Here is a 25,797-nt window from a genome sequence, read left to right as displayed (position 1 = left end):
GGACTTTGGATGGAGTGATGGAGCTAGGTCACCCAAACTCAGGACCTTTCTGAAGCTAGTAGCATTTATTGCTTCCTGGCTTCTGGCTTCACTTTTCTTCCATTCCCATTTGCCAACTCTGGACTCCCTGGCCCTTTTAGCAGACATTTTCAGGAGCTCAGGCCATGTGGCTGGTCTGTAGCCCTGGCTCAAGGAGAGAGTGTACACTTAGCAGGGTTGCTGGAGTGGTCTGAAAAAAAGCAGATGGGCCGGCCTCAGGCTGGCCTCCAGAGACAAAGCTGTGTGGTGAGATTGCTGGTTAGCTGGCTCTTAGCACCAAGGGGGGAGGATGGGAAGCTGATACTTGGGGGTTGAACTGAGGCTTTTGGCCCAGGAGTAGATCGCCTTGCCTTCGAGAGATCCTTTGGTCCTGTACAATTGGGCTTAGGAAAATGTCTGGGTCCCATGGGCAGGCAGCAGACCCAGAAGGCTGGGAGGGGGGCTCCCCACCTGCCTGCCTGCCTTAGGGGTCAGAACTCCCAGGTTGGTCTGCTTTCCTTTGACTTCTGGCTTTCTGCAGACCGGTTTCGGGGGAGTTGCTGAATATCTCTTGCGGAGCTTCTCTGGCCGTTCGACTCAGAGTGCTGGTGTGTGCCCAGAATTTCTCCCTGCAGTGTTTTCCTGCCAGTTGTTAGGACTTGTAGATTAGTCACTCAGCTTTTACAAGCGATTCCTGAAAAGAAAAATCTCCCTCTGGTTGCTGGCTCTGCATAGAGGAAGAAGCAGCCCGAGGGAGCCAGGCCTTTAATTAAAGCAAAACTGAAATGATTGCTGCAATTGCTGGAAGGAGAAGCAGCAGCACAGGTGGGGCAGAGGCACTGTGTCCTGTCCTGGCGTAGGACCTGCTCTGGGGACAGGTAGGCAGGATCCTATCTTCGTTCCCTGGTCTTGGCCAGCAGCCCAGCCTTCTCCACAAGCTGCAGTCCTGGATTAATCCTCACGTAGTGTTTTCTTTCCATAGATCAGATTTCTCATTTGGTTAATAAGCACAGCCTCCGATCCACTTGAAGTCAGCTGTCGTGGACTTGGAGCAACAGGGTTTTGCATTATTGAGCTGACAGGCCTGCTGCCTTCCCAGAGTCCTTATTGTGTGTCAGGGTCAGATCTGGTGGGTGTGGATTGTGTGGGGGCAGTGCCTTTTAATCAGCTACTATCCCCCAGAGAAGGGCTGGCTGGGCAGTTCTGGAGAGTCGGAGGAGTAAGGAAGGAATAAAGTTCAGTTTACCCAGGGGACCTGTGGTGTTGCCCTTTTACTGGCCTCTTGGCCTCAAGCTGTCATCCCCACCCAATGCTTGCTCGCCTTGCCCACTGGGGCTGAGGGCTACTGCCCCCAGGACCTGATCATTAGGAGAGTGGGGCCTCTTCCTGTTTCTGCCACATGGGAGAGAGCTTTTACCATCGAGAAGAAACAACCAGTCAGGTTCTTGCCCTCCTGGTTCTTGGAGTCTGTCTCGGGAGGGCAGTGAGAGGGAAGTGGACTTAGAAAATCTGGAAGTGAGTGTGACATTGGGTCTGCCGTTTACTCTCCATGTGACCTTAGACAGTGATTGATTCTGAGCCTTAGTGCCCCCGTGTCTAAAATGGGAGCAGAACTTGAGTTTACATTACATATTGCTGCCCTCCAGAGCTTAGCCAGGCAAACAAATGATTGTAAGATAGACTGATAAGGGCTGGCACGGTGCTGGTATGCAGTGCAGAGGGCACCGTGGATGGTGGCTGTAGCTTCGAGCTGTGGGAAGGGGCCCGCTCCGGGCTGGAGAAGAGGCACAGATGGCATGCTGAGTTCAAGTTGACTGGAGGAGAGTTTTACGGCAGAGCGCGTAGACAGTGGCGGCGTGGAGTATGGCGGGCGAGATAGAGCAGTGAGGTGAGAGCGCGAGCCTGCAGATGCTGTGTGTTAGAGAAGCTAGCACAGGAGCACCCTCTCCATGCCAGGCACCTGTGAGGCTCTTTGGCAAGCTTTTTATTCCTTCAAGATTTTCTGAGAACAGACACAGGCGTGCAGTGCCCAGCCCCTGCAGGTCTGCTGGATCATGCTGGTCTCTGACTTTCACAGCCTTAAACAAACAAGTGGTCAGCCTTGGGCCGGGAGATAGGGGCACACTTGGTTTTCTCGGAATCCTTCCATGTCAGTCCGCTGGATAGTCTCCTCTTACAGATGGGTAAATGAGACTCAACTGGGAGATTACATAACTTGTGGGGCTGCAAGTAAGCAACTGGTTAGGCTGGGGCTGGAGGGTAAAATGCCTTTGACTCCTGGGCTTTGTGAGGACCCGTGTGGTGTGGAGTGTTGAGGTCTGAGCTCCAAGCAGGGAGAGGCGAACAGACTGCCCCCCTCCCCAGGAAGATCCTGGCTCTAGCTTAGGGGTTTCCAAACAAGCCAGGCCAGTTTGACTCTGCCTGGCACGACCAGCCTGTGCTTCCTGCTGGGAGGGGCCTTGCCCTGAGGGATAGGGACCTGGGCTGGGGAAGTTCTCCAAGAGCTCCTATAGCCTGGAGTGGCAGGAGTGGCGAAACAAGGCAAAACAAGGGAAGCAGGTGGGGGTTGGGGTTGTATGTGGGCCCCCAGTGAGCTTGATAAGGAAGGGAAAGCCAGGAGGCAACTCCAGGCCTGTCACAGTCCAAGAGGGAAGGGTTCAGGCTGGGGTCCCTCTGCTGAAAGACGGTGTGGCTGGACTTGGTAGAGAGAGTGACCCTAAGAACCTACCCTGGGACAGTCAGGAAGGGATTCAGAGCCCCTCCTTCAGACTGCTCAGTTTTCATGTTTTTCATGGTAATGTCCCAAATGGGTGGAGGAGAGGGTGAGTGTGGCTCTAGGGTGATAGCAGGTCCTCCTGTGGGTGAGAAGGGACAGAATAGCCATATACATACGCCAAAGGGCTTTGCTACTGCTTCTGAGATATGTAGCCCAGAGTGGGTGCCTGTTTCCTGTTTGAGGGTAATCTACCTCCATGGGCACTTGAAGTATGGATGAGGAGGGAGAGGGGTGTATGGAAAGGTAGGTGGCCCAGTCTTTGAGGGCATGTATCTCTAGCTCTCCTGTCTATTCCATGGCAATTCCAAGGGCCACTAAGGAAAGGCAGTGTTTGGGCTTGGCTAGGGGGCCGCTTCCAGGTGGAGAGTTGGCCTCTTGAGGAGATGGAAGGGCTGCTGGCGCTGGCATAGGCGTGGCCGCTGTGCAGACTTGTCCCGCGTTCCAGGCTGCTGCGGTGGCCTCAGGCTTCTTTCCCAGCAGCACCTGTGGGTGGGTGGGTTCTTTCAGGTGAGTATTGGGAGGGGCTACTCCCATGTCTTGAGAACAGTAACTACCCCCACATCACCCCCCCCCCCCGCCCCCTGCAGGTGTTCTCATCAGACCAGACCACACTGGGGTCTGAGCTTCCTCGGCTGCCTCATCAGCCTGGTTACAGGCCCTTTAAGGAGAAGAAATGCCCATGGTCTTTGTAGTTCCCTCACCTGTGCTGCTTTGGAAGATCGTAAGATCTTGGTGGATTCTTGTTCCTGAAATGAATGAGAAGCTAGAGTAGGGTTGATTGCTGGGAAGGTGGGGTCTGAGGCCTCAGTGGCCTTACCCTTTGTGGAAACCATGGTGCTTTCCTTGTGATGAGTGCTTGCTGTGCATTGACCCATCAAGTACATGCTGTTACTGTGCTGCCGGGAAGAGGCCTGCCTGCTGGTGCCCTAGTTCCCATCCCCACACGTGAGGATCACCTGGTTGCTGGTAGAGGCCAGCCCGGCCTGTTTCTAACTTCCATGTTTCCTAAGACGTGGCAATGAATTTGATGTGTAGCCAAGGTCAAGAACCACTGCTTTAGCAGGTGATGAATCTATGTTGGTAATAGAATCAAGCAAGTGGTGAGTCCCCATCGACCAGTGGATTATGATCTGGGGTGTCATGAATGCTTTAACTCTGATGGCCCAGTGGGATTGAATTTACAGAACAAGTTGGGTTGATTCTGTTAGTTACTAGAGTCTCAGAGAAGCACCAGACACAGAACACAGAAGGCATTTATTCTTTTCATGGTCCCTCTTCCTTGGGGGCAGTGGGAGAGACCCCAGGCCAGTGTGCACTAGGGGGTCTCTGGAGTGCTACCTGCTGCTCTTGAGCCCAGGGCTCTTTGTCCTGCTTGGTTTTCAGAGTTTCCGTGTTCTGCTTTTTTGAGTGCATTCGTGGACTCTGTTGGCCTCTCTGTGCCCTGGCAAGGCCTGACGTAGTGACATTTGGGATCCTTGTGGCTCCTTAACGAGCCACTGTGGCTGTAGCCAGGGACTTCTGGGACCTGAGCTGTTTTTCTGTTTTTCTCTTTGACCTCAAGGTTCCCAGGAGAGAGAGATTGGTCCTGAGGTTGCTTTTCTGGATTGTTATCTGGATAAGGTGTGTAAGGGGCTGGGAAACAGAATTGGGAGGGGGTTGCTGTGAAAGGGCATTAGAGGTAGAGCTTCAGGTAGTAAGACCTGGCTCATTGGCTCAGCTCTCTTTGCTAGAAGAGAACAAGGGGCAGTCTTGGGGTTTTGTGCGTTATCTGTGGACAGATGGAACATAAGACAGCTCTGCTGCTTGCTCTGGGCAGCTTACAGAATGAGGTGAGCAGCAAGACCTCTGAGTCTGGTGTGGTTGTGGTTGGTGTCCTGGTTAGGAAGTGCTATCCATTAGGGAAGGAAGACCAGCCTGGGCTGGGGCAGTGAAGGAGAGGGGGTTGAGAAGTCTTGGCTGGTAATTGAGGAAGAAGTGGGTGGTGTTGGGAGCACAGGCAGGGTGTCCTTCCTCTCTGTTCTTTTTTCTTTCTTTCTTTCTTTTTTTTTAACAATTTATTTATTTGACAGAGATCACAGGTGGGCAGAGAGGCAGGCAGGGGTGGGGGGAAAGCAGGCTCCTGGCTGAGCAGAGAGCCTGACGCGGGGCTCCATCCCAAGACCCTGAGATCACGGCCTGAGCCGCATCCCAAGACCCTGAGATCACGGCCTGAGCCGACGGCAGACACTTAACCCACTGAGCCACCCAGGCGCCCCCTCTGTTCTTTTCTGCTCGTGCACATCTTGGTGGATGGACTCTGGTTCTGTCTCGAGAGCTAGCGGTCTTAGGGGTGGGTTCGTGCCTCAGCTCTTTTGTCTCTAAGTCCCACTCTGTGCCCCCCCCCCGCGCCCTCCAGTAGAAAGTGATGGATGGTTTGTGTCTGACAGTTGTTACTGCTGATTTGCTTGAATATGGGAGAAAGGGTGGTTCCCACAGAATTCCTGACAGAATGCCAGGAAAGTAGTCCAAGACGAGGACTAGGGACTCACTTTTGGGCTCTTCTTACCCCATGGTAGTCCTTGTGGGAGGTGTCCCGAATTTAATCATTGGAACATAATCTGTGCAGTGCCAGTCATCTTATCAGTCTTCACTGTACAAGTGGCTCAGAGAGGTTAGGCAGTCAGTCTCAAGTCATGTAGCTAGGAAGCCGGTAAGAAGTTTTTTTTTTTTTTTTTTTTGTAGATTTTATTCATTCACTTATTTATTTATTTATTTATTTATTTATTTTTTTTTTTTTTAAAGATTTTATTTATTTACCAGAGAGAGAGGGAGAGAGCGAGCGAGCGAGCACAGGCAGACAGAATGGCAGACAGAGGCAGAGGGAGCAGGGAGCCCGATGTGGGACTCGATCCCAGGACGCTGGGATCATGACCTGAGCCGAAGGCAGCCGCTCAACCAACTGAGCCACCCAGGCGTCCCATTCACTTATTTATTTATTTACAAAAGATTAATTGTTTATTAATTTGACAGACAGAGATTACAAGTAGGCAGAGAAGCTTGCAGAGAGAGAGAGGAGACAGCAGGCTCCCCGCTGAGCAGAGAGCCCAATGTGGGGCTAGATCCCAGGACTCTGGGATCATGACCTGAGCTGAAGGCAGAGGCTTTAACCCACTGAGCCACCCAGGCATCCCTTATTTATTTATTTGACAAAGATCACAAGTAATCAGAGAGGCAGGCGGGGGGTGGGGGTGGGGGCTCCCTGCTGAGCAGAAAGCCCGATGCGGGGCTTGATCCCAGGACCCTGAGATCATGACCTGAGCTGAAGGCAGAGGCTTTTTTTTTTTTTTTTTTTAAATCTTTATTTATTTATTTATTTTTAAAGATTTTATTTATTTGGCAGACAGAGATCACAAGTAGTCAGAGAGGCAGACAGAAAGAGGAGGAAGCAGGCTCCCTGCTGAGCAGAGAGCCTGATGTGGGGCTTGATCCCAGGACTCTGGGATCATGACCTGAGCTGAAGGCAGAGGCTTTAACCAGCTGAGCCACCCAGGCTCCCCAAGGCAGAGGCTTTAACCCGCCCAGGCGCCCCAGGAGAGAGAATCCTTAAACTGACTCTCTGCTGAGAAAGGAGCCCAGCGTGGTCCTTGATCCCAGGACCCCAGTTCCCAGGACCTGAGTTCCTGGGAACTCAGAACTGGGCTCCTTTCCTTCTCTTAGTATTCTCACTGTGCAGATGCTGGGGCGCCTGGGTGGCTCAGTGGGTTAAGCCTCAGCCTTCAGCTCAGGTCATGATCTCAGGGTTCTGGGATGGAGCCCCACATCGGGCTCTCTGCTCAGCAGGGAGCCTGCTCCCCCCAACCCCCGCCTGCCTCTCTGTGTACTTGTGACCTCTGTCTGTCAAATAAATAAATAAAATACTAAAAAAAAAAAAAGGCAGATGCCCAACCGACTAAGCCACCCAGGCGCCCCTGTTAGACGTTCTAAGAGTAAATTAAACAGCCACACGTGTGTGGCAGCCTCAAACACGTATGCGTGGGCTCCTTCCTCTGAGCTGTGCTGGAGCCTATGGACAGTCAAAGTTTTCATTTTGAGTGGGGCACCAGTATGGCTGTCTTGGACAAAGCCTGGAGCTGGGCAGGAGTTCCTGGTAAAATGGGGAGGGACCACTACAGGCCTGGTGAGCAGGTCCGTTCCCCACCCTTCTCCAGGTAGGGTCTGGAGGTGGTCAGGGGGTCAGGACTCTCGGGGTCATCCTTAGCCTTCTATTGCCAACTTCTTCCTTTCTGGCATGTTGGACTATAAACTTGAGCTTTTGTTGACCACTTTTCAGAGGATCTGTGAGGGTGATGGTCTGGGGGTTCCTGGGAACTCAGAACTGGGATCCTTTCCTTCTCTTGGTATTCTCACTGTGCAGGCAAATGAGAGGTGCTTGGGACTGGGCAGGGCGGCCTCCTAGGGCTAGGCTGTTTCTTGATAGATTGGTGATCTTGGCGATGAGGAGAGGGTCCAAGGCATAGCCGCATCAGGTGCTCTGGGCCACCCCACCCAGGTGCCTTTCTCAACTGCCACTAGGCTCTAGGTGGAGGTGGGTTGAACACGAGGTGCAGGTGAGTTGAGTTGTCCTTTGGCTGTGGTAGGTGAACCTGAGCGCCAGAGGGGTGCAGGCAGGGGAGAGGACTGTTTCCAAAGTCCCACATTCCATGCATGTGTTGATGCTGATAAGGGCAGCAGGGCTGGCTTAGCTGCTTTGGGCAGGAGGGGACTTTGACTTCATGCTCCCAGCAGGCAGCGAGCTTGCACATCCTGCTTCCTGCAGCACCCCTCCCCCACCTCCCCCTCTCACCACCTCTGCAGGGCCAGCACTCCGGGGGCCCACAGCGTACAGAGGCCCAGCTTGTTCCCAGAGCTTGCTAGCTCTGAGTAAGCAGGCCTTCGGAGGTCTTTCCAGAGTTTCTGTTAGTCCTGCTGCTGGTGAACAAGTGTGATTTTGGGAAGAATGCATCTCTGCCTCATTTTCCTTGCCTATAAAATGGGTTGTTAGAAATATTTGAGCTAGTGCATATCAGCTGTTTGCAGAGTGATTTGCAGACCTCTGGGGTCCCCAAGACCCTTTTAATAGTACTTAGAAGTGACTGGCCTTTGTTCTGTGCAAAGCCATGGTGGTGGTACACATCACCCAGAGTTGTGTTCTCCACTGGTGGTGTTTAGACAGAGAGGGCCAGTGTTACTGAGCATCCTAGGGAGGCAGTACAGATTACTGAGGAGTAAATCTAGACCCTGGGGTACATGTCTTTTTAGTATTAGTGACAAAATGGGGGAGTATGCATGGCTCACTTGAAGCAGAACCATTGTCTCCAGAAAGCCCTTCACATCTGCTTGGGCTCTATTCTGAACTAGCTGCTTTTTCTCACGAAACACTGTTTTCAGTTGAAAGAACGACTGACAGACAAGGTGTGGTTATTCAGACTTGGAGAATTTGCCCAGACATTTTCTCAGATGCAGGTGGTGAGCTTTGCTGCTTCAAGGAAAAACAACTGACAGTGTGTGTTGCTGGTGCTAGAACCCTCACGGGAAGATGAGTTTTGGAAAACTCCGCTCCATCACTGTGAGCCTGACTTAGCCTTCACTGATAAGATCAGCGGTGATACTAACACATGGAGTTTTTTGGTGTCCTGTAATGAAAAGTGATGACATTTGGAAGATCTGATCAACTCAGTGAACCAAAATTTTCCAGATGACCAGTGCTTGATGTTGCACAACCTTGCATGGTTAGGAGTGCAGCCTAGACCAGTGGATTTTTGCGTAACTTAATGTAAGATAGTCATGGATACGATTTCAGACTCTCTATTGTAAATTGTTTGTTTGTTTGTTTATTTTTAGATTTTAAAAATCTGTTCGAGAGACCAAGCATGAGTGGTGGGGGTGGGGGCGGGATGCAGAAGGGGAGAGAGAAGCAGACTCCCTGTTTAGCTTGGGGCCTGATGGGAACTGGATCCCAGGACCCTGAGATCATGACCTAAGCCGAAGGCAACATTTAACCGATGGAGCTAACCAGGCATCCCTCCGTTGTAACTTTTTTAAGACCACCACTTGTTGAATTTTAGTGTAATGTCAGTGAAAAAGGGCCACACTTAACTGAAAGGATTATTAAAATACTTCTCTCTTCTGGGGCACCTGGGTAATACTTCTCTCTTCTGGGGCACCTGGGTGGCTCAGTGGTTTAAAGCCTCTCCCTTCAGCTCAGGTCATGATCCCGGGGTCCTGGGATCAAGCCCCGAATTGGGCTCTCTGCTCCGTGGGGAGCCTGCTTCCCTTCCTCTCTCTCTCTGCCTGCCTCTCTGCCTACTTGTGATCTTTGTCTAATAAATAAACAAAATCTTGAAAAAAAAATACTCCTCTCTTCTATGTAAAGATACACTTCCTTAGAGACTTGAATCAAAACCACATATCCTAATAGACGAAGTGTAGAAACAGTTATGGGAATCTAGCCACTTCTGGGACGCCTGGGTGGCTCAGTCGGTTAAGTCTGCTTTCATTTCGAGTTATGGTCCCAGAGTCCTGGGATTGAGTTCCGCATTGGGCTCTCTGGTTGGCGAGGAGTCTGCTTTTCTCTCTGCCTCCTGTCCCCCTGCTTGTGCATGCTTTCTCTCTCTGACAGATAAATCTTTAAAAACAAAACAAAAAAACAAAACAAAAAAGCAACTGAGAGAATCTAGCCACTTCTATTAAGCTAGATGTTAAAGAGATTTAAAATGTAAAATGGGTTCCTGGATGGCTCAGTCATTAACCATCTGCCTTCAGCTCAGGTCACCATCCCAGAGTCCTGGGATCAAGCCCCACATTCGGCTCCCTGCTCCATGGGGGGCCTGCTTCTCCCTCTCCCCCTCCCCCTGCTTCTATTCCCTCTCTAGCTGTCTCTCTGTCAATTAAATAAATAAAAGAAAAAAAATAAATGCAAAAATGTAAAACTCTCCTCATTAATTTTTTAATTTTGGGATTTCCCCCCCCCCATAAAAAATGGTATGTTAATGTTTTTTGTTGTTTTTTTTGTTTCTAGGTTTATTTAAAGATTTTATTTATTTATTTAACAGAGCTCACAAGCAGGCAGAGAGAGGGGGGATGCAGGCTCTATGCCAAGCAGAGTGCCCGATGCGGGGCTCAATCCCAGGATCCTGAGATCATGACCTGAGCTGAAGGCAGAGGCTTAACCTACTGAGCCACCCAGGCGTCCCTCTAATTTTTTTTTTTTTTTTAAGAATTCATTTATTTGGGGTGCTAAGTTGTTAAGCATCTGCTTTTGCCTTCGGTCATGATTCCAGGGCCCTGGTATTGAGCCTAGAATTGGTCTCCCTGCTCAACAGGAAGCCTGCTTCTTCCTCTCCCACTACCCCTGCTGTGTTCCCTCTCTCGCCCTTTCTCTGTCAAATAAATAAATAAAATCGTAAAAAAGAGTGAGGGTGAGAGCATGAGCTGGGGAGGGAGAGAGAGAAGCAGACTTCTGCTGAGCAGAGAGCAGATGTGGGATTCTGAGACCATGACCTGAGCTGAAATGAAGTTGGACGCCTAACTGACTGAGCCACCCAGGCACCCTGTTTTTAATTTGTGTGTGTGTGTGTGTGTGTGTGTGTGTGTGTGTGTGTTTAATTTTTTAAGTGATCTCTACACCCAGCTTGGGGTTCTAACTCACAACCCCGAGATCAGGAGTCACATGCTCTACTGTCTGAGCCAGTCAGGCACCGCCAACATGGGTTTCTTACTGCTGTTTTAAGTCAAGTTACTGTTTTAATTACCAGGTTGTCTAATGTGCTAAATAGAACAGTAACATGGGCTATATAAACCGCATGAAAGTTTGTTGGGCACCCTAAGTTGGAAGAAAGTGATCAACAGTTTCTTTTTTTTTTTTTTTTTTAATAAGGATTTTATTTATTTATTTGACAGAGAGAAATCACAAGTAGATGGAGAGGCAGGCAGAGAGGGAGGAGGAAGCAGACTCCCTGCTGAGCAGAGAGCCCGATATGGGACTCGATCCCAGGACCCTGAGATCATGACCTGAGCCGAAGGCAGCGGCTTAACCCACTGAGCCACCCAGGCGCCCTGATCAACAGTTTCAAAGTGCTTGAGGGGAGAGTGCTGGGCAGCCTTCTTCCTTGTCATGACCCCGTCTTCACCACCTGCTTCTCCTCTCACGTATTATCCCTCTCTTTGCACTGCTCCTGCCTGGCTGGCATTTGCTCACCTGAATAGACCATGTACAGGGCCTGTTCTATGCCCAGTGCCACTGTGGCTGTGGGCTGGTGGGACACACAGTCCTTCACCTTGGGAGCCTGGTTGGGGGTCGCTGTGGGCTGAGGCAGAGGGGAAGTGCACAGAGGGAAGCAGCTGGGCAGCTGGTGCTGACATGGGGTCCTGGGAGAAATGCAGGGCTTGCTTTGCAGGGGAGGGGGACTCGGTTGTGATGGTGGACCAGATTTTCTGCAGGAGCACCATGCAGGCCGGGCTAGAGTGTGGACTTTATCCAGGCATCGGGAATGCATTGAAAGCTTTAAGCAGGGGAGTGACTGGATGAGACCAGTGTTTGAGAAAGATAACTCAGGGTTGATTGGAGTCTGAATTGGAGCAGAGGCTGCAGAGGGGAGATGTGTGCTAGACTTCAGTATTTTCCCTTAGAGTGGCGATAACTGCCCTTTCTCCCCTCTAGTCCTTTGGAAGGTTCCTGGGATTTCCCTCCTGGGAGGCCAGGCGTGGAGGCCTTTCTGTTGCTTTCTACTTACTTGGACAGAATGATAGTTTCTGGGCTTCTCCCGTGGGACTGAACCCTCTGAAGCCCTTCTTGGCATCTTGCTGTCATGTTTGCCTAGCTGTGTGGCTGGCCCTGCAGTGGGGGGGGGGGGGGGGGGCGTGTCTCTGGGTCAAGGGATGTGAGGGATGCTCAGGTGAGTGTCACACAGCTTTAGTCTCTGGCACCGCTCCCTGTTTTCTTGGGGCTCCTGCACAAAGCATGCCAGCTTCCTCGGTTGACTTGAAAATTGTGCTCTGGGTTATTTACAAACATGGTTACGAGAGAGTATAAATTACCTGTACACACATGCAGATGCAGTGGGCAACATGTGCCTCGGCTTCCCCCACCCATGTAAGAAGTGGCCCCTGGGGGCGCCTGGGTGGCTCAGTGGGTTAGGCCTTTGCCTTCTTCTCGGGTCATGATCTCAGGGTCCTGGGATCGAGCTCCATATCGGGCTCTCTGCTCAGCGGGGAGCCTGCTTCTCCTGTTCTCTCTGCCTGCCTCTCTGCCTACTTGTGATCTCTCTCTCTGTCAAATAAATAAGTAAAATCTTAAAAAAAAAAAAAAAAGTGGCCTCTGGACACCCACTTGTGCTGCTCCCTAGTTCCCTGCCTCCCTCCAGGAATCATTACTCTTCTGAATTGAGAGTTAACCATTCCCTAGCTTTTCTTTGTCACCTCCCTGGGCTTGTCAGGATCCTTGAACAACGGGTGGCTGGGTTTGGCCGGGTTTGGCCGGGTTTGGCCAGGTTTGGCCAAGTCTGCCCTTTGTGCTCTCAGAATCAGCCACTAATCTCTATTTTGAGATTCATTGAAGTGCTGGGGATAGCTGTGGTTTCTGCCATCCTGTTCGAGTGGTCCAGGGTGGTGCTGTCCTTCATTTCATGGTCCAGCCTGCTAGTGGGGGTTTGGGAGTTTTCAGGGGAGGGTCTTTGTTGGCTCCTGAGTAGCCCTGTTTTCACCACACGGCCGGCTCCACTTCTCCAGACGGATACATGCCTGTTCAGTTTGTTTTCTGTCTCTGAAGCTGGTTTCGTAATGCTATATAGTCTTCTCAGTACCACTGAGACTCCATTTGAAAAGTAGAGGGACACGGAGTGTTTTCCTCAAGTCCGAGTGGATCTCTCTCTGGTTCCCTTTTTGAGCTGTTGACTTCTCCTCTGTTAGACCCTTCAAGATACCTGCTGGGCACGTGAGACCTCTTCTGTGAGATGCCACACCTGGAGGCTTTTTAGACACAGGGGGCATAGAGGGTGAGGTTTTCTATGGAAGTTACCTAATTTTATCCTTAAAAATGGCTTTTTTTTTTTTTAAAGATTTTATTTATTTGACAGACAGAGATTACAAGTAGGCAGAGAGGCAGGGAGAGAGAGGAGGAAGCGGGCTCTCTGATGTGGGGCTCGATCCGAGGACCCTGGGATCATGACCTGAGCCGAAGGCAGAGGCTTTAACCCACTGAGCCACCTAGGCGCCCCTAAAAATGGCTTCTTGAAAACTGGGTGCCTATGATGTTTCTTTTTTTTTTTTTTTTTTTTTTAAAGATTTTATTTATTTATTTGACAGAGAGAAATCACAAGTAGATGGAGAGGCAGGCAGAGAGAGAGAGAGAGGGAAGCAGGCTCTCAGCAGAGAGCCCGATGTGGGACTCGATCCCAGGACTCCGAGATCATGACCTGAGCCGAAGGCACCGGCTCAACCCACTGAGCCACCCAGGCGCCCCAGCCTATGATGTTTCTACTCGACATTTTTTTTTTCTTTTTTCATCTTTGATCTTTGGCTATAGTTCCTTGAGTCATTTGTTTGAGAGTTGGGGGGTTTGATCTCACTGGAGCCAAGGGGGCTTGTCCCTTGGTGCAGCAGCCCCCTTAGACCTCCTATTCCGGATGACCTCTTCTGGTTTCTCCTTGGCTTCCTTCCTTTGACGTGCCCAGCTGGCTGCTCTGGGACCCGCTCAGGCGTTGGTGGAAATGTATCCTGTTTGTACCTCACCTGCCACTCTGAATTTTCTCTTCTCTTCTGGGCTTGCTTGCTTGATACTGGAGCTTCTCTCTGTAGAAGTACCAGCTAGCAGGTTGTTGTTGTTTTGGGTTCCAGACACTGATTTTTTTTTTTTTTTTTTAAGATGATTTATTTATTTGACACAGAGAACAAGCAGGGGGAGCAGCAGAGGGAGAAACAGGCTCCCTGCAGGGCTCAATCCCAGGACCCCGAGATCATGACTGGAACTGAAGGCAGACGCTCAACCGACTAAGTCACCCAGGCTCCCTGAGACACTGATTTTTATGGTGGTTTCTAGGTGTTCTATAGGTTCCTGCCTGGTCTGCGGAGTTCTCTGTTCCAAGATGGACATTCCATTCTGGGTGTGGCCATTTTGTTCTGTCAGTGCTTTTTTTTTTTTTTTTTTTTTAAAGAGTTCATTTGGGGACGCCTGGGTGGCTCAGTTGGTTGAGCCGCTGCTTTCGGCTCGGGTCATGATTCCGGGGTCCTGGGATCGAGTCCCGCGTCGGGCTCCTTGCTCGGCGGGGAGCCTGCTTCTCTCGTCGCTGCCTCTGCCTGCCTCTCTGCCTGCTTGTGTGTACTCTCTATCTCTGGCAAATAAATAAAAATCTTTAAAAAAAAAAAAAGAGTTCATTTGACAGAGAGCACAAGTAGGCAGAGGTGGGGGGGGTGGAGCAGGCCCCCTGCTGAGCAGAGAGCCTGATGTGGGACTCCATCCCAGGACTCTGAGATCATGACCTGAGCCTAAGGCAGAGACTTAACCCACAGAGCCACTCAGGTGCCCCAGTGCTCTGCTTCTTGTCATGTGATTATTATTATTAGTTGGTGGTTCAGGGAGATTATTTCCTGACCTGGGTCTACTTGCTAATGAGGACCAAGACTGGGCCCTGCTCCCCATCCTGAATGTTTCTGTGCCCTGTATCATATTCAGGTACATCGTACAGAGGCAATTCGTGCAGTTGTGGGTTCTTTACAGATGGACATACTTGTGTAACCAGTGTCCAGAATGAGAAATACAACCCCAGGCCCCCCTTGTGAGTCCATTAAGTCACCCTGTCTTCCCCCTCTCCTCCCTCGCCCTTGGACTTGTGCTGCCTGCTTTCCAACTTACATGATTGGAATCACATCACATAGTCTTTTGGGCCTGGCTTCTTTGGTCAGCAGTATGCTCAGGAGACTTGTCTACGTGCGTGTAAATCTAACTATGTGACCTTGCCAACAAAATTAGCTATTTTTAACCTATAAAAGGCACATTTGTATGGTCCTGTGCAGATGGTCAGTCGTGCTCATGGCTGGCTAACAGCCTCAGTACCTTCAGCTCTCCCCTGTCTGGTAGGTGTTGGGCTCCTCTGAGCAGGGCTGCTGTGCACATGCTTGCGTGGGTTTTGGTGTACCTTGGAGTGTGTTTTCTGGACCACAAGGTTTGCATGTTTTCATTCTAAAATATTACCTTTCTCTTTCCTCCTTGGGAAATATTCTATTAGTTTTCGGCCAGCTAATTGAAGCTTCATCTCTACTGTCTGGCATCAGGTTTTGTTTTTCTCTAATTCCCCTTTTGGGTGCTGTCGCTGTTACCCTGGCCAGGAGGGTCAAGTTGTGTCATGGGGCAGGGCAATGTTTCTTGCCGGCTTGCCTTGAGAATTCTGACTGGCCTGCAGCAGCCATGTGGGTGAAGGGTTGTCTGCCCTTTCTTGGGAAGGACTGCCCTACATTGGGAGGTGTTTCTTCCTGCCCCTTGCTTTCTTAAAATATTTGTTTAGGGACGACTGGTTGGCTCAGTCACTTAAGCTTCTGCCTTCAGCTCAGGTTATGATCCCAGTGTCCTGGGATTGGGGCCCATATGGAGCTCCCTGCTCACCAGGGAGTTTGCTTCTCCCTCTGCCCCTCTCTCTCTCTCTCTCTCTGAAATAAGTAAAAACAAAACAAAACCCCTTAAGATTTATTTGTTTATGTTTGAGAGAGAAAGCATGCGCCCACCAGCACGAGGCAGGGAGGAGCAGAGCGAGAGGGAGAGAATCTTAAGCAGACTCTGTGCTGAGTCTGGAGCCGGACATGGGAGCCTCGCCGACCCTGAGATCACAACCTGAGCCAAAATCAGGAGTCAAGATGTTTAACTGATTGCGCCATCCTGATGCCCCTCTTCCTGGTTTTTGGTCATGAAATATTTTTTGTATGACATCACAGTGATAGAAGATGGTAGGAGTTTGGGTTAGTTTTGTTTTGCTTTAATTCTTTTAAGAGTCCTTAGTTGGCATAAGAAATTGTTAATTGCTAGGATTGATTTTGAAATTGTGGAGTTGGAGTTTCTTTACAGGAGCCATGGGCGGGCAGTTATAGCACTGTGACTCAGCGGTGACTCCTCTCTCTGCCTCTGGGACTTCATTATCTCATCTGAAGGGTGTCCCCCGGGGCAGGTGAGATGCTGTGATAGTCTCTTGCAGCGAGTTACCCAGGCTTTCCAGGTGCCCTTTTAGCTCCTTGCAGGTGGAATTTCCACCTCTTTACCACTGTGCCGTGCTGCTTGTCTCCTCCCTTGAGGGCTCTGCCTGCCTCGCAAACCCAGCGCCCCCTGCCTTTGGCCACGTCCTGTCTCTGCAGATGCCTGGTAACCAGGCTCCACCTCTGTCTCACATTCTAGGTCCACCGTTGTTGGTTGTTTTTATTTTATTTACTTTGTTGTTGTTTAAAAGATTTTATTTATTTGAGAGAAAGAGTGTGCATGCATCACAAGTGGGGAGAGGGGCAGAGGGAGAAGCAGACACCCCACTGAATGGGGAGCCTACATGGGGCTGTCCCAGGATCCTGAGATTGTGACATGAGCTGAAGTTGAGTGCTCAACCGACTAAGCCATCCAGGTGCTCCCGAGGTCCATCGTTTTTATTAATCACTCTGGGCTCATTTATCTGGGAAAAGATGTCTTCCCTTTGGGCGCTATCTACCTCTCAACACCCAGTGGCTGAGCGTTTACTGCTTGGAGAGCATTGGGCTCTTGAGGCAGTAGAGAACTTAGAACCCACCTTAGCGCTTCCCAGACCTCAATGTGCATGCGAGTCCGTGAGGTTAGGATGCCAGTTCTGGTTTGAGGTCTGGAGTGAGGCCTGGGCAGCTGTGCTTCCTGCAAGAGCCAGGGTGGGGCTGCTGTAGCTGCTGGTCCGTGGGCCGTGCCCTGTGATGAGCCAGACCTCGGGGAACTAGGGCTCAGGGCTGGGGCCTCTCTTCCTCCTGACTGAAGTAGCTTCTGGGTTTTCCCTGGTTCCTTGCCTGATGGGAATGGCAGATGTCCCCTGCTCTGCTCTCCTGTTGGGAGAGCACCCCGTGGGTGCTTCCTTGCCTCCAGGCTCCTGCCCTGTTGTTTCCAGATAGCCCCTCACCAGTAGCTCAGGCCCTTCCCAAGAAGAGGGCAGTGTGGGGGAGAGTCTGGAAGTGAGCATAGTTTTTGTATAATAATCATAATTTTTTTAAAAAAATAGTTTATTTATTTATTTGATAAAGCGAAAGAGAGAGACAGAGAGGGAACACAAGCAGGGGAAATGGGAGAGGGAGAAGCAGGCCTCCCCCTGAGCAGGGACTCCGACGTGGGGTTCGATCCCGGAATCCTGGGATCATGACCCTAGCTGAAGGCAGACACTTAACCATTGTGCCATGCAGGTGCCCCTGTAATAATCATAATCTTAAACTGCTGTTCCCCTTTAGCGCTCACCTGCCTCTCCCCAGTGGCATTTATGGCTTGGCCTGGCCGGGTACACTTGCAAGACCTCGCCCTCTGGTGGCACCCTGCCTTGTGCCTTATCTGGTGCCAGGTAACCCAGTCCAGTTACAGGCCCCCAAGGCCATCTTGGCCTTGCTTCTGGTTGGCTCCAAAGCCAGGAGTGATGGGAGGGAGAAGACCCAAGGCCGCCCTGGAGAAGCAAGGTTTGCAGGCTGTGCAGTGTTCGGCTTCCTGCCAGGGTTCTCCTCGTACCAGCCCTTTCTCATGGTGCTGGGTTACCCATGAGCTGGCCCACCCCTCAGATGGGAGTTGCACAAGATGAAGGTGGTCAACCCTGGCCCATAATGGGCAGCATGGGGTCTTCTGTGGGGCCTGAAGCAATTTCAGGACAGTCTCAGAGTCCGGCTGGGGTGGATACACCTTCCCTTGCTGTTCAGAGGGAGCTGATGGGTGGGCAGCAGGGCCAGCCTGAGGGACGGAGAAGGATGCCAGTGCTGGGTCCCTGATGATTATATCACCAGTGCACTGAGTGGAACCCAAATGTTTATTTCGTAGAAGCTGCGTTGGAGGGAGGGCTGGGCTCCTGGCATTCGGAAAGCCTGTTGCTTTCCAGGAGGATGGTCTGGGAGAAGAGCCAGGAGCTGCTGGCTGGCATCCAGGTCTGGGCTAGATTACGCGGCTGGGCTTGCCCAGAGCACTGAGTCCCACCCACCATCAGCCAGTGCCTGGAGGGACAGGCCAGAGAGGTCATGGAGGCCAGGGGTGTTCTCAGAAGAACAGCAGGCACAGCCTGGGCACCCAGAGCAGCCTGCCTGCCGGAGGTGGGGGACACCTTGTCACTTGAAGCCCCAAGCTTCTCAGTAGTCTCAGGCGATGAAGGAACTGGGGTGACCTTATGCACTGAGGTCAGGAGAACGCAGCCGCCTGGGGCCCTGCTGTGATGGGCAGGTGGGTGGTGGTGGGCAGGGGTAGATGAGGGTGGAGCTGGAGACCAAGACCCTCTTTCTGACGCATGGAGGGTTGTGCTTCTCTAAGTGGTGTCTCTGTCCCTGCCAAGGAATGGGAGGTGTGTGGTCCATGGGGTAACGAGGGTCTGACATCAGCTTTGGACCAGGCTTTGAGTCCTCATTCTGCTGCCTGCTTGCTCTTGTGACCTTGTGCAAGCTCCTTAACCCCCAGTGCTTATCTGTCCCTGGATGTGGAGATAACACCTCAGTCTTCCCCAGAGGGTGGACTGAGGCAGGGTGTGGTGCTGCCTGGGTGGGTGGGTAAAGGGGAGAGAGGCTCCCAAGGGAATGGGATGGATAGACTTGGTGGAGGAATACAGAGAAGACAGACAGAGGGGAGCGCCTGGGTGGCTCAGTTGGTTGAGCAGCTGATTCTTTACTTCAGTTCAGGTGGTGCTCTCAGGGTCGTGAGATGGAGCCCCAACCCCGGGCTCTATGATCAGCAGGTAGTGTGCTTGAGATTCTCTCTCTCCCCCACTCCCCACTTTCTCTTTTAAAAAAAGAGAGAGAGAGAGGAGGGATGTACAATAGGACTCCAGGCCATTGAGCCAGGAGAATGCAGTTCTTGGCTTCCGGCCACACAGGGCTGGTTGGTGGCTTGGGGGCTGGGTCTTGGGCTCTGGGCCTCGGGCTCTTCTGGATCCTTCCAGGTTGTCTCCGCCATGCCCTCAAGCTGTTCTTTTGCAGCTTGGGTGGGGCCAGGCCTTCAAGGAAGAGGTACTTGTTAGGGCCATACCTAGAGTACCAGGTGACCATTCAGGTCAGCTGTGACTAAGGGCCCATGCTGACCTCAGGTTCAGGCTTGGGGGCACAGTAGCCAGCATGTTTAGGACCCTCTCTGACACAGAAGAGCTGAACCCCTGTGGATCTGGAAGCTGTCTTGTGGTTGGCTGTACCTTGCCCAGCACTACCCCTCCGTTTGGCATGCTTGGTGTCTCCCACCTGGCAGTGGAGCTCTGGCTGGGTGATGGGTAGCCCAAGATTCCTGTGTCACCATTTCTTCAGAGGAGGTCCTGAAGGAGATAAGGTCCTGTTGGATGCTTTGGAATGGGCCCCCCACATAGCTCCAAGACTCCTGTGGGAAGTCCTGCTCAAGACAGTGAGAGAGGGCCACCAGAGGGAGGTGGGATAGCAGAAATTTCTAGGAGATCTGGGTAAAGAAGCTGGCCCAGGGAAGGGAGGCAGGTGGGCCCCCATTACCTGTCCTTCACCTTTCTAGGGCCCACCCTTCTGGTTGGGAGGGAGGTGGAGAAGTTTTGTGATATTGGGAGGCCTTTCAGTTAAGGTGCCCACAGTTGCCTCTTGAGTGGGGAGGGGTACTTGTTCCTGCTTGTAGGAGGCTAGACATGGGGTAGAAAGGACAGCATTTTTTCTGGAGCATACTGCTTGGGAGGGTCAGGAGCTCACCCTGTGCCCTGGGTGTGGGGTGGGATCGTGGTGGGTGGAGCATGCTACTCTGTTTCCAGGAAGGATGCAGGCCCCATAGAGGTGAGGCTGTCAGTCTGGTCACCAGAGGGCACCCCTGGAGGTTGAATGAGCAGAACAGTTATCTTTTTTTTCTTCCCCTTGATTTTTAAGTAATCTCTACACCCAGTGTGGGGCTTGAACTCACGACCCTGAGCTCAGTAGTCCCCTACTCTTCCCACTGAGCCAGCCAGGTACCCTGGAACAGAGCAGTTTTGAATGCCCAGGCCTCCTGGAGCCCAGGCTCTGGATACAGTAGCTGTCCACACTAAGTCGGGGCAGTTCCCATCAGATAGGTGGTTGGAGTTGTTCTCCTGGGTGCTCTGCTTAAGCAAAGATCACTTTAATTTTATGTAACTCTATTTTTTTTAAGATTTTATTTATTTGTTTTGGTGGCGGGAAGAGCACACACAAGCGAGCTGAGGGACAAGAGAGTGAAAGAATCTTAAGCAGTCTTCATGCCAAGTGTGGCATGGAGACTGACTAGCTTGATCTTATGACCCTGAGATCATGACCTGAGCAGAAGTCAAGAGTCAGATGCCCAACTGACTGAGCCACCCGCCCCAAAGATCACTTTGGTTTTAAAACCTCCTCTCATGGTGTTTAAAAGGCTGGGCCAGAGCATGCTTTGCTTTTTGTGGGATGCTAGGAAAAGGGGCATGGAGGTTGGCCCCATTCTAGCCTTCCCATGAGCCCTTGAAGCTTTGTAGACTGCCTGGGATCATGGGCAAGTGTGGCTCCTTACAGGGCACTGTTCTAGGAGGCCACGGGTCCGTGCCTCTGCCACCCTCATTGGCTTTTTGGCTGGGGTGTTTTGGGGGGAGAGGGTGGAGTCATCTTAGGAGTATCCTTGGCCTTGGGCTTTGACTACCTGTTGAAGACCCACAAGGGCTGTCAAGCCAGCATGGAACCAGGAGGGACACAGATTTGTTCTGTTGAGACCACTCTGTCCTTGAGAGTTTCTTCCAGGCTACGTGAGCGTTAGCTGGTCGGGAGCTGCTGAGAAGGGCATATCTTGTGGAAACCACTGTTCTTTATCTTGTTGGAATTTTTTTTCAATATGAGGTAAAATTTATATGCAACTTGGTACCCAAATTTCAGGTAACCCCTTGAATTTTGACCAGTGAGACATCCTCTGTAACCCAGACTCCTACCAAGATAATCGAGTCATGTGCAGCCCAGAAAGTTCCTCATGCTCCTTCCCAAACAGTGTTCACCTCATCCTCTACAGGGTCTCCTAATTTTGTCTACCATGGACTAGTTCAGCCTTTTCTGGAGCTTCAAATGAATAGAATTGTGCATCTCTACTCTTGAGTGTAAGGTTTTCTTCACTTAATATTACAATTTTGAGATTTAACCATATTTGTGCATCAGTTCTACTTTTTTCCCCCAGGATTTTAAAAGTAATACAAGATTATTTTTAATTCTGAATATTACAGAAACTTATAGGTTTCCTGTACTTCCACACCACACTCTCAGTGATAATCTCATTTATTGATTGGGTGTTTGTGCTGCCAAGATATTTCTTTACATAGGATGGCATTGCCTGGTCAGGCCTTTCATGCCTATAGTTGAGGAGGTAGACAGGTGCAGGGAGCTCGGCCACCTCTCCTGGCTCAGCTCTGTGGGCCTGGCCTTCGCCTGGTGGGTGTGTGTCTTAAAAGTCTGGGATGTCTGGGTCCTGGACCTGCCCTCACCCTCAGAGTGTGTGTTGCGGGGGACGCACCTTTGGCTTTTCTGTGGCAGGGACTTGGAGAGGGAGAGAAGGACATGAGAATTCAGCAGAGACCTGTGTGGTTCTCTGTGTAACAGCCCAGCTGGGTAGGTAGACCATTTTGTAAACAAGGACCTGGGAAGAGAATCCAGGTGTTAGAGCCAGGTCTGTCTGTTCATTCTCTCTAACTTCTGTGTTCACAAGAAGCTGGAGCTGGCCTTCCCCAGGGACTGGGTTCCTGCTGCCTTTCCCTGGGATCAACCTAGCTAGAGTCTTACACACACACACACACACACACACACACACACCCGCCATGGGCTAGGTCTCTGCCTCAGAGGAGGACCTGATGATCCCCTTGTCCTAGATCCTGGGCTCCTTGGAGCCAGCGCTCCAGTGCGCAACGGTTCTCAGCTGGGTGTGGATCCTCGGGGCTGATAGGCACGCTGCCTGGGCCTGCTGCCAGGGGGCTGCTGGGTGCCAGGAGCTGGTGCCAGGCGGTGTCCTTATCCCAGCCTTTGGGCTCCTGCCAGGACTGAGCACCAAGCCCCTGTACCCAGTGGGGCACTGCGCTGCCAGCTTATGGGGCCAGCCCCCACAGTCCAATTTCTAGTTACCGGACACCCTGCCTCCTTCCCTGGGGCTGTGGCCTCTCAGGCATTGGCTTCTTTTGCTCCTATACGCGGTGTTGAGCTTTAGGGCAGAGGATTCCCTGCTGTTAACTCTTCTGGGAAGAAAAGAGCAATGTTTTGTAGGGGTGTTGGCCTCGCAGCAGTGGGGCGCCCCCACACCTGTGGTGAGGTTAACATTTTGTGACTTATAGAATGTGTCAGGGGTCGTCCATGCGTGGCCTGGCCTGGGGTGGGAGGCAAGTATGGTGGCATCCTGCTGACTGTGAACTCCCAGCAGGCAGCCCTGCTGTGGCCCCTCCCGTGGAGGGCACCTGGAAGGCCCCTCTGCCCTGTCCTATGGAGTCCCTCTGGGGAAACTGGGCCCCAGGCTGTCTGATCCAGTTTGGGAGATCTTGGTTAGTCACCCTGCCTTCCAGTGGCTGGTGAAGTGGGTGGCAAGGCTGAAGCAGTGGGAACCTGTGGAAGCCCCCGAGTCCTATTCTGCTCTAGCTTTGCATGGTGGTCAGTGGTTGTGGGCCTGATCTCTGATGAAGGCAGGTAATCCTATCTGCAGGGTCTGGTATGGGCTAAACCAGGGGCCACTGTGTGGATGCTGTGCCCCGGCAGGGATTGGGTTGCCCTGAGATCTGGTGGGAGTGGGCAAGGGGGCACAGGGCCGTGTGGCGGGCATCTGGTCGGCTCAAATGCATCACTGTGGCTCCCTGTTCATTTTTCAGGGTTGCTCTCACCAATGCTAAGGTGGTCTCTGCCCCCCACCCCTTCTTAGCCTGAGTTCTATTCTGTCCTGCTGGCCACCTCGCTACCTCTGGTGTCACCTGGCAGGAGAGCCCAGACTCTCTACATAGGCAAGGGATCCGGGCCTTCATTAAATGCAGACGCAGATGCTCTCAGGCCTCTGGACCAACAGGGCTGGTTCTGCTGCCATCTGGGTCATGAGGGGGATGGACCTGGACCAACCATTCTCCCCCTCCTCACTTCCCCATACCCTCTAGCCGCCCCAGGAGAAGAGAGCTGTGCTAGGGGGCCAGAGAGACAGCTGGCAGGCTGGAACTGAGGCCTCCCAGCCACCCCGCACCCCGGGTCTGGTCACATTCCTGAGGGACCTGCTGAGCCTCCCTGGCCCTGGGGGTGGGGGAAGGGCAGGCAGGGATGGGCTCCAGGCTGCTGGAGGCCTCTGCCCCCACCCTTGGCTCCATTCCAAGGGAGCCCAGGCTAGAGTGGGGTGCAAAAAGCCAGAACCTCAGGATCCCCCTCTCTGGAGCCTGTGTCTCTGGGGTGGGTAGGGGGCAGAAGGAGACCCTTCGCATCTGGCGGCAGCTGCCAGCAGCTTTGGCGGGCTGGTATTGAAAGGCCTGGCCTGCAGAAACTCCTGTGAGGGGAGACCATGTGGTCAGACTGGGCCAGGCAGGAGGGGGCTGGGCCCTCTGGGCAGGGAGGGGGTGGCGGGAGCAGATCAGGAAGGGAAGGAGGCAGGAGAGCCAGAAGCAGTTGAGACTGGTTCTTATAAATAGCCTATTGCACTAGTGCCTCCAATTTTCACCTTTTGTTATGTAAATGTAGCCAGCCTGAGAAGGGCCTTGCCCAGGCCTCCTGCCACCATGCCTGCCTGCCAGGAATTCCGTTCCTGCCACCAGCTCCCCTACAGGCCTAGGTAGCCCTTAGAGTGCCCAAAGTCTCCTGGGTGGGAGGACAGTGTCAGCCCTGCTGAGCTCTCCAGATCTGTGACCTTCCCTGCCACTGGGCCTGACTGTTGCTGGGTACTGGGGCTGCTGTCCCCTGCCTTGTTGCCCCTGGTGTCCCAGCCACAGAGACCCCAGATCTTCCTGGGAGTGAGGGCTCTAGGACCACCAAGTGCCTTCCCTTCGCTGTCCCTCCTACCCTCCCTTGTCTGTCTGGGTGACTCTGTCCCATCTTCTCCTCCACAGGTGACCAGGCATTGATGCACCCCCAGGGAGGCCACGCGCTCAAGGAGGCCACCCCCGCTGGCTGCTGCTCACATGGTTTCTGGGCCCCTGGCACTCCGGTAGGCTGGGTAGGGGGAACTGGCAGGATGGAGGGAGGGGGGAGCTTGGGGGAGGGCTAGCTCGGCTGCCCTCAGCCCTGCAGTTCTCAGCCTGGTTCTTTGTGTGCACACAGTGTTGGATAGTGTGGAGGGGAGGCTGGGGCCCATGGCCCTCAGCCTGCAGAGGAGGGGCTGCTGTGGCTCACAGGCTCTTGGAGAATGGGACCTCCTGCCCTTGGCTTGTCCTCTTGCCAGCTTGGGAGTACCAGGTATCCTGAGTGCTGGTGGGGCTGACACTGCATTTCCCTGAGGCTGGGTGTCTCATCCAGTGTGGAAACTGCATCCGACTCTTTGTCCTGCCTGGCTGGCTGAGGGGCAGGGAACAGCAGAGGGTAGGTTCCCTCAGGACCCAGGCTTTATCTAGCCTCTGAGCCCACTATCTAGCATCAGGCCCTGAGAGCTAACTTGCAGCTGTGTCTACTCATGTGTGTTCACAGTGAGTTCTGAGGGTGCCTTTGGGGTGTATGTGAGTATTAGGGTTTTCCTCTGTCTTTGCAAATAAGGGCAGGCATGGGGCAGCAGGTCATGGGAAGTGTTTGTGTTACAGGAAGACAGCGAGGGTTGTGATCTCTCTAGACTGCCCCAAGGGAGGCAGGACTGGACTGGGTACACTGGTAGTGGCAGAGGGGTCCCAGTGGGGCAAGGCTCTGAGCAGTCACTTTCAGAGATTGAGCCCTGAGCCAGATGACATGAAAGCACCCTTGGCAGCTGCATAGCACAGAGTTGCCTTTGGGAGGGTACATGTCCCCTGAGGGGCTGGAGGGAGTAGGGAGCCACACCTTTGTGCCTCAGGTCCCGCTGCTCATTTGGGTGGGTGCCTGGTCAGAGCACCCCACTCTCAGTGACCCACGTGCATGCTGTTACAAAGCCCACCTGTACAGTTCCCGTGGGGGTCAGAGGCCTCTCTGTTTTTTAATGACGTCAGTTAGTGTCTGTGCTGGTCTGGCAAGGCCAGCTGGCTGCCTTTCCCAGGGGCCCGGTGGTGCCAGGGGCTTGGTCAGGCCTGCTTTTCTGCTCAGCATCTAGAGACCCGGACTGGGATGTTCAGGGCCCTCCTGGGGGGTGAGGCGCTTGGGATGGAAGCAGACACTGGTAAGGGACTGCGGCTGGACCACAGTGTCTGCAGGCAGGACTCTGACGTTGGCAAATCTGAAAGCTTGGGAAGCCACTAGGGTTTGAGAAGCACCCAGGGCAGGGTAGAGATCACGGTGGAGGCTGCTTATTTAATTTGGCTCATGTGGTATTTAAGGAAAAAGGGCCTTTATTTGGCATTGGGAGGATTAACCTGAAAATCTCAGTTTCTAGCTTGTCCTTAACTTTGGGAAGTTTATGCCCATGTGAGAAGTGAGCCCACCTGGGAACTTCTGCTCACCTCGGTCCTTACTGCTTCCCAGCACCTCATGGTCCACTGCTTGTCATTTTTGAGTCCACTGTGGGCTCGCGGCCAACTTCCTTAGCATGGAGACGGTGCCCTGGGCTGTGGAGCCAAAGTTACATCCCATTTTCTCTGCTCAGCACCACGTGACTATTGTCCTCTGCTTCTGTATACATGGGACCAGAGCCCATGACCCTCTTTGGGCAGCAGGAGTCCCCATGGATAGTGTGAGTTCCCTCCCTGGGTGCCATACCCAATGAGGCCTCCCCTGAGCACCACCACAGCCCC

General features: G+C 52.5%; 1 protein-coding gene across 1 annotated transcript in view; it reads left to right on the top strand.

Annotated features, from left to right (window-relative positions):
* Window positions 1-25,797, top strand: part of HIC2 (HIC ZBTB transcriptional repressor 2) — a 32,028-nt gene that overhangs the window by 1,397 nt on the left and 4,834 nt on the right. The window contains exon 2 of the mRNA XM_059139566.1: window positions 23,998-24,095. Within this exon, the coding sequence (XP_058995549.1) occupies window positions 24,070-24,095 (26 nt within the window). The 5' untranslated portion in view covers window positions 23,998-24,069. The remainder of the gene's footprint in view (window positions 1-23,997; window positions 24,096-25,797) is intronic.

Source organism: Mustela lutreola, chromosome 11 (assembly GCF_030435805.1).
Source record: "Mustela lutreola isolate mMusLut2 chromosome 11, mMusLut2.pri, whole genome shotgun sequence".
NCBI lineage: Eukaryota > Metazoa > Chordata > Mammalia > Carnivora > Mustelidae > Mustela > Mustela lutreola.
Note: the sequence above shows the minus strand (reverse complement) of the source record. Positions and strands in the feature narration are given on the sequence as shown.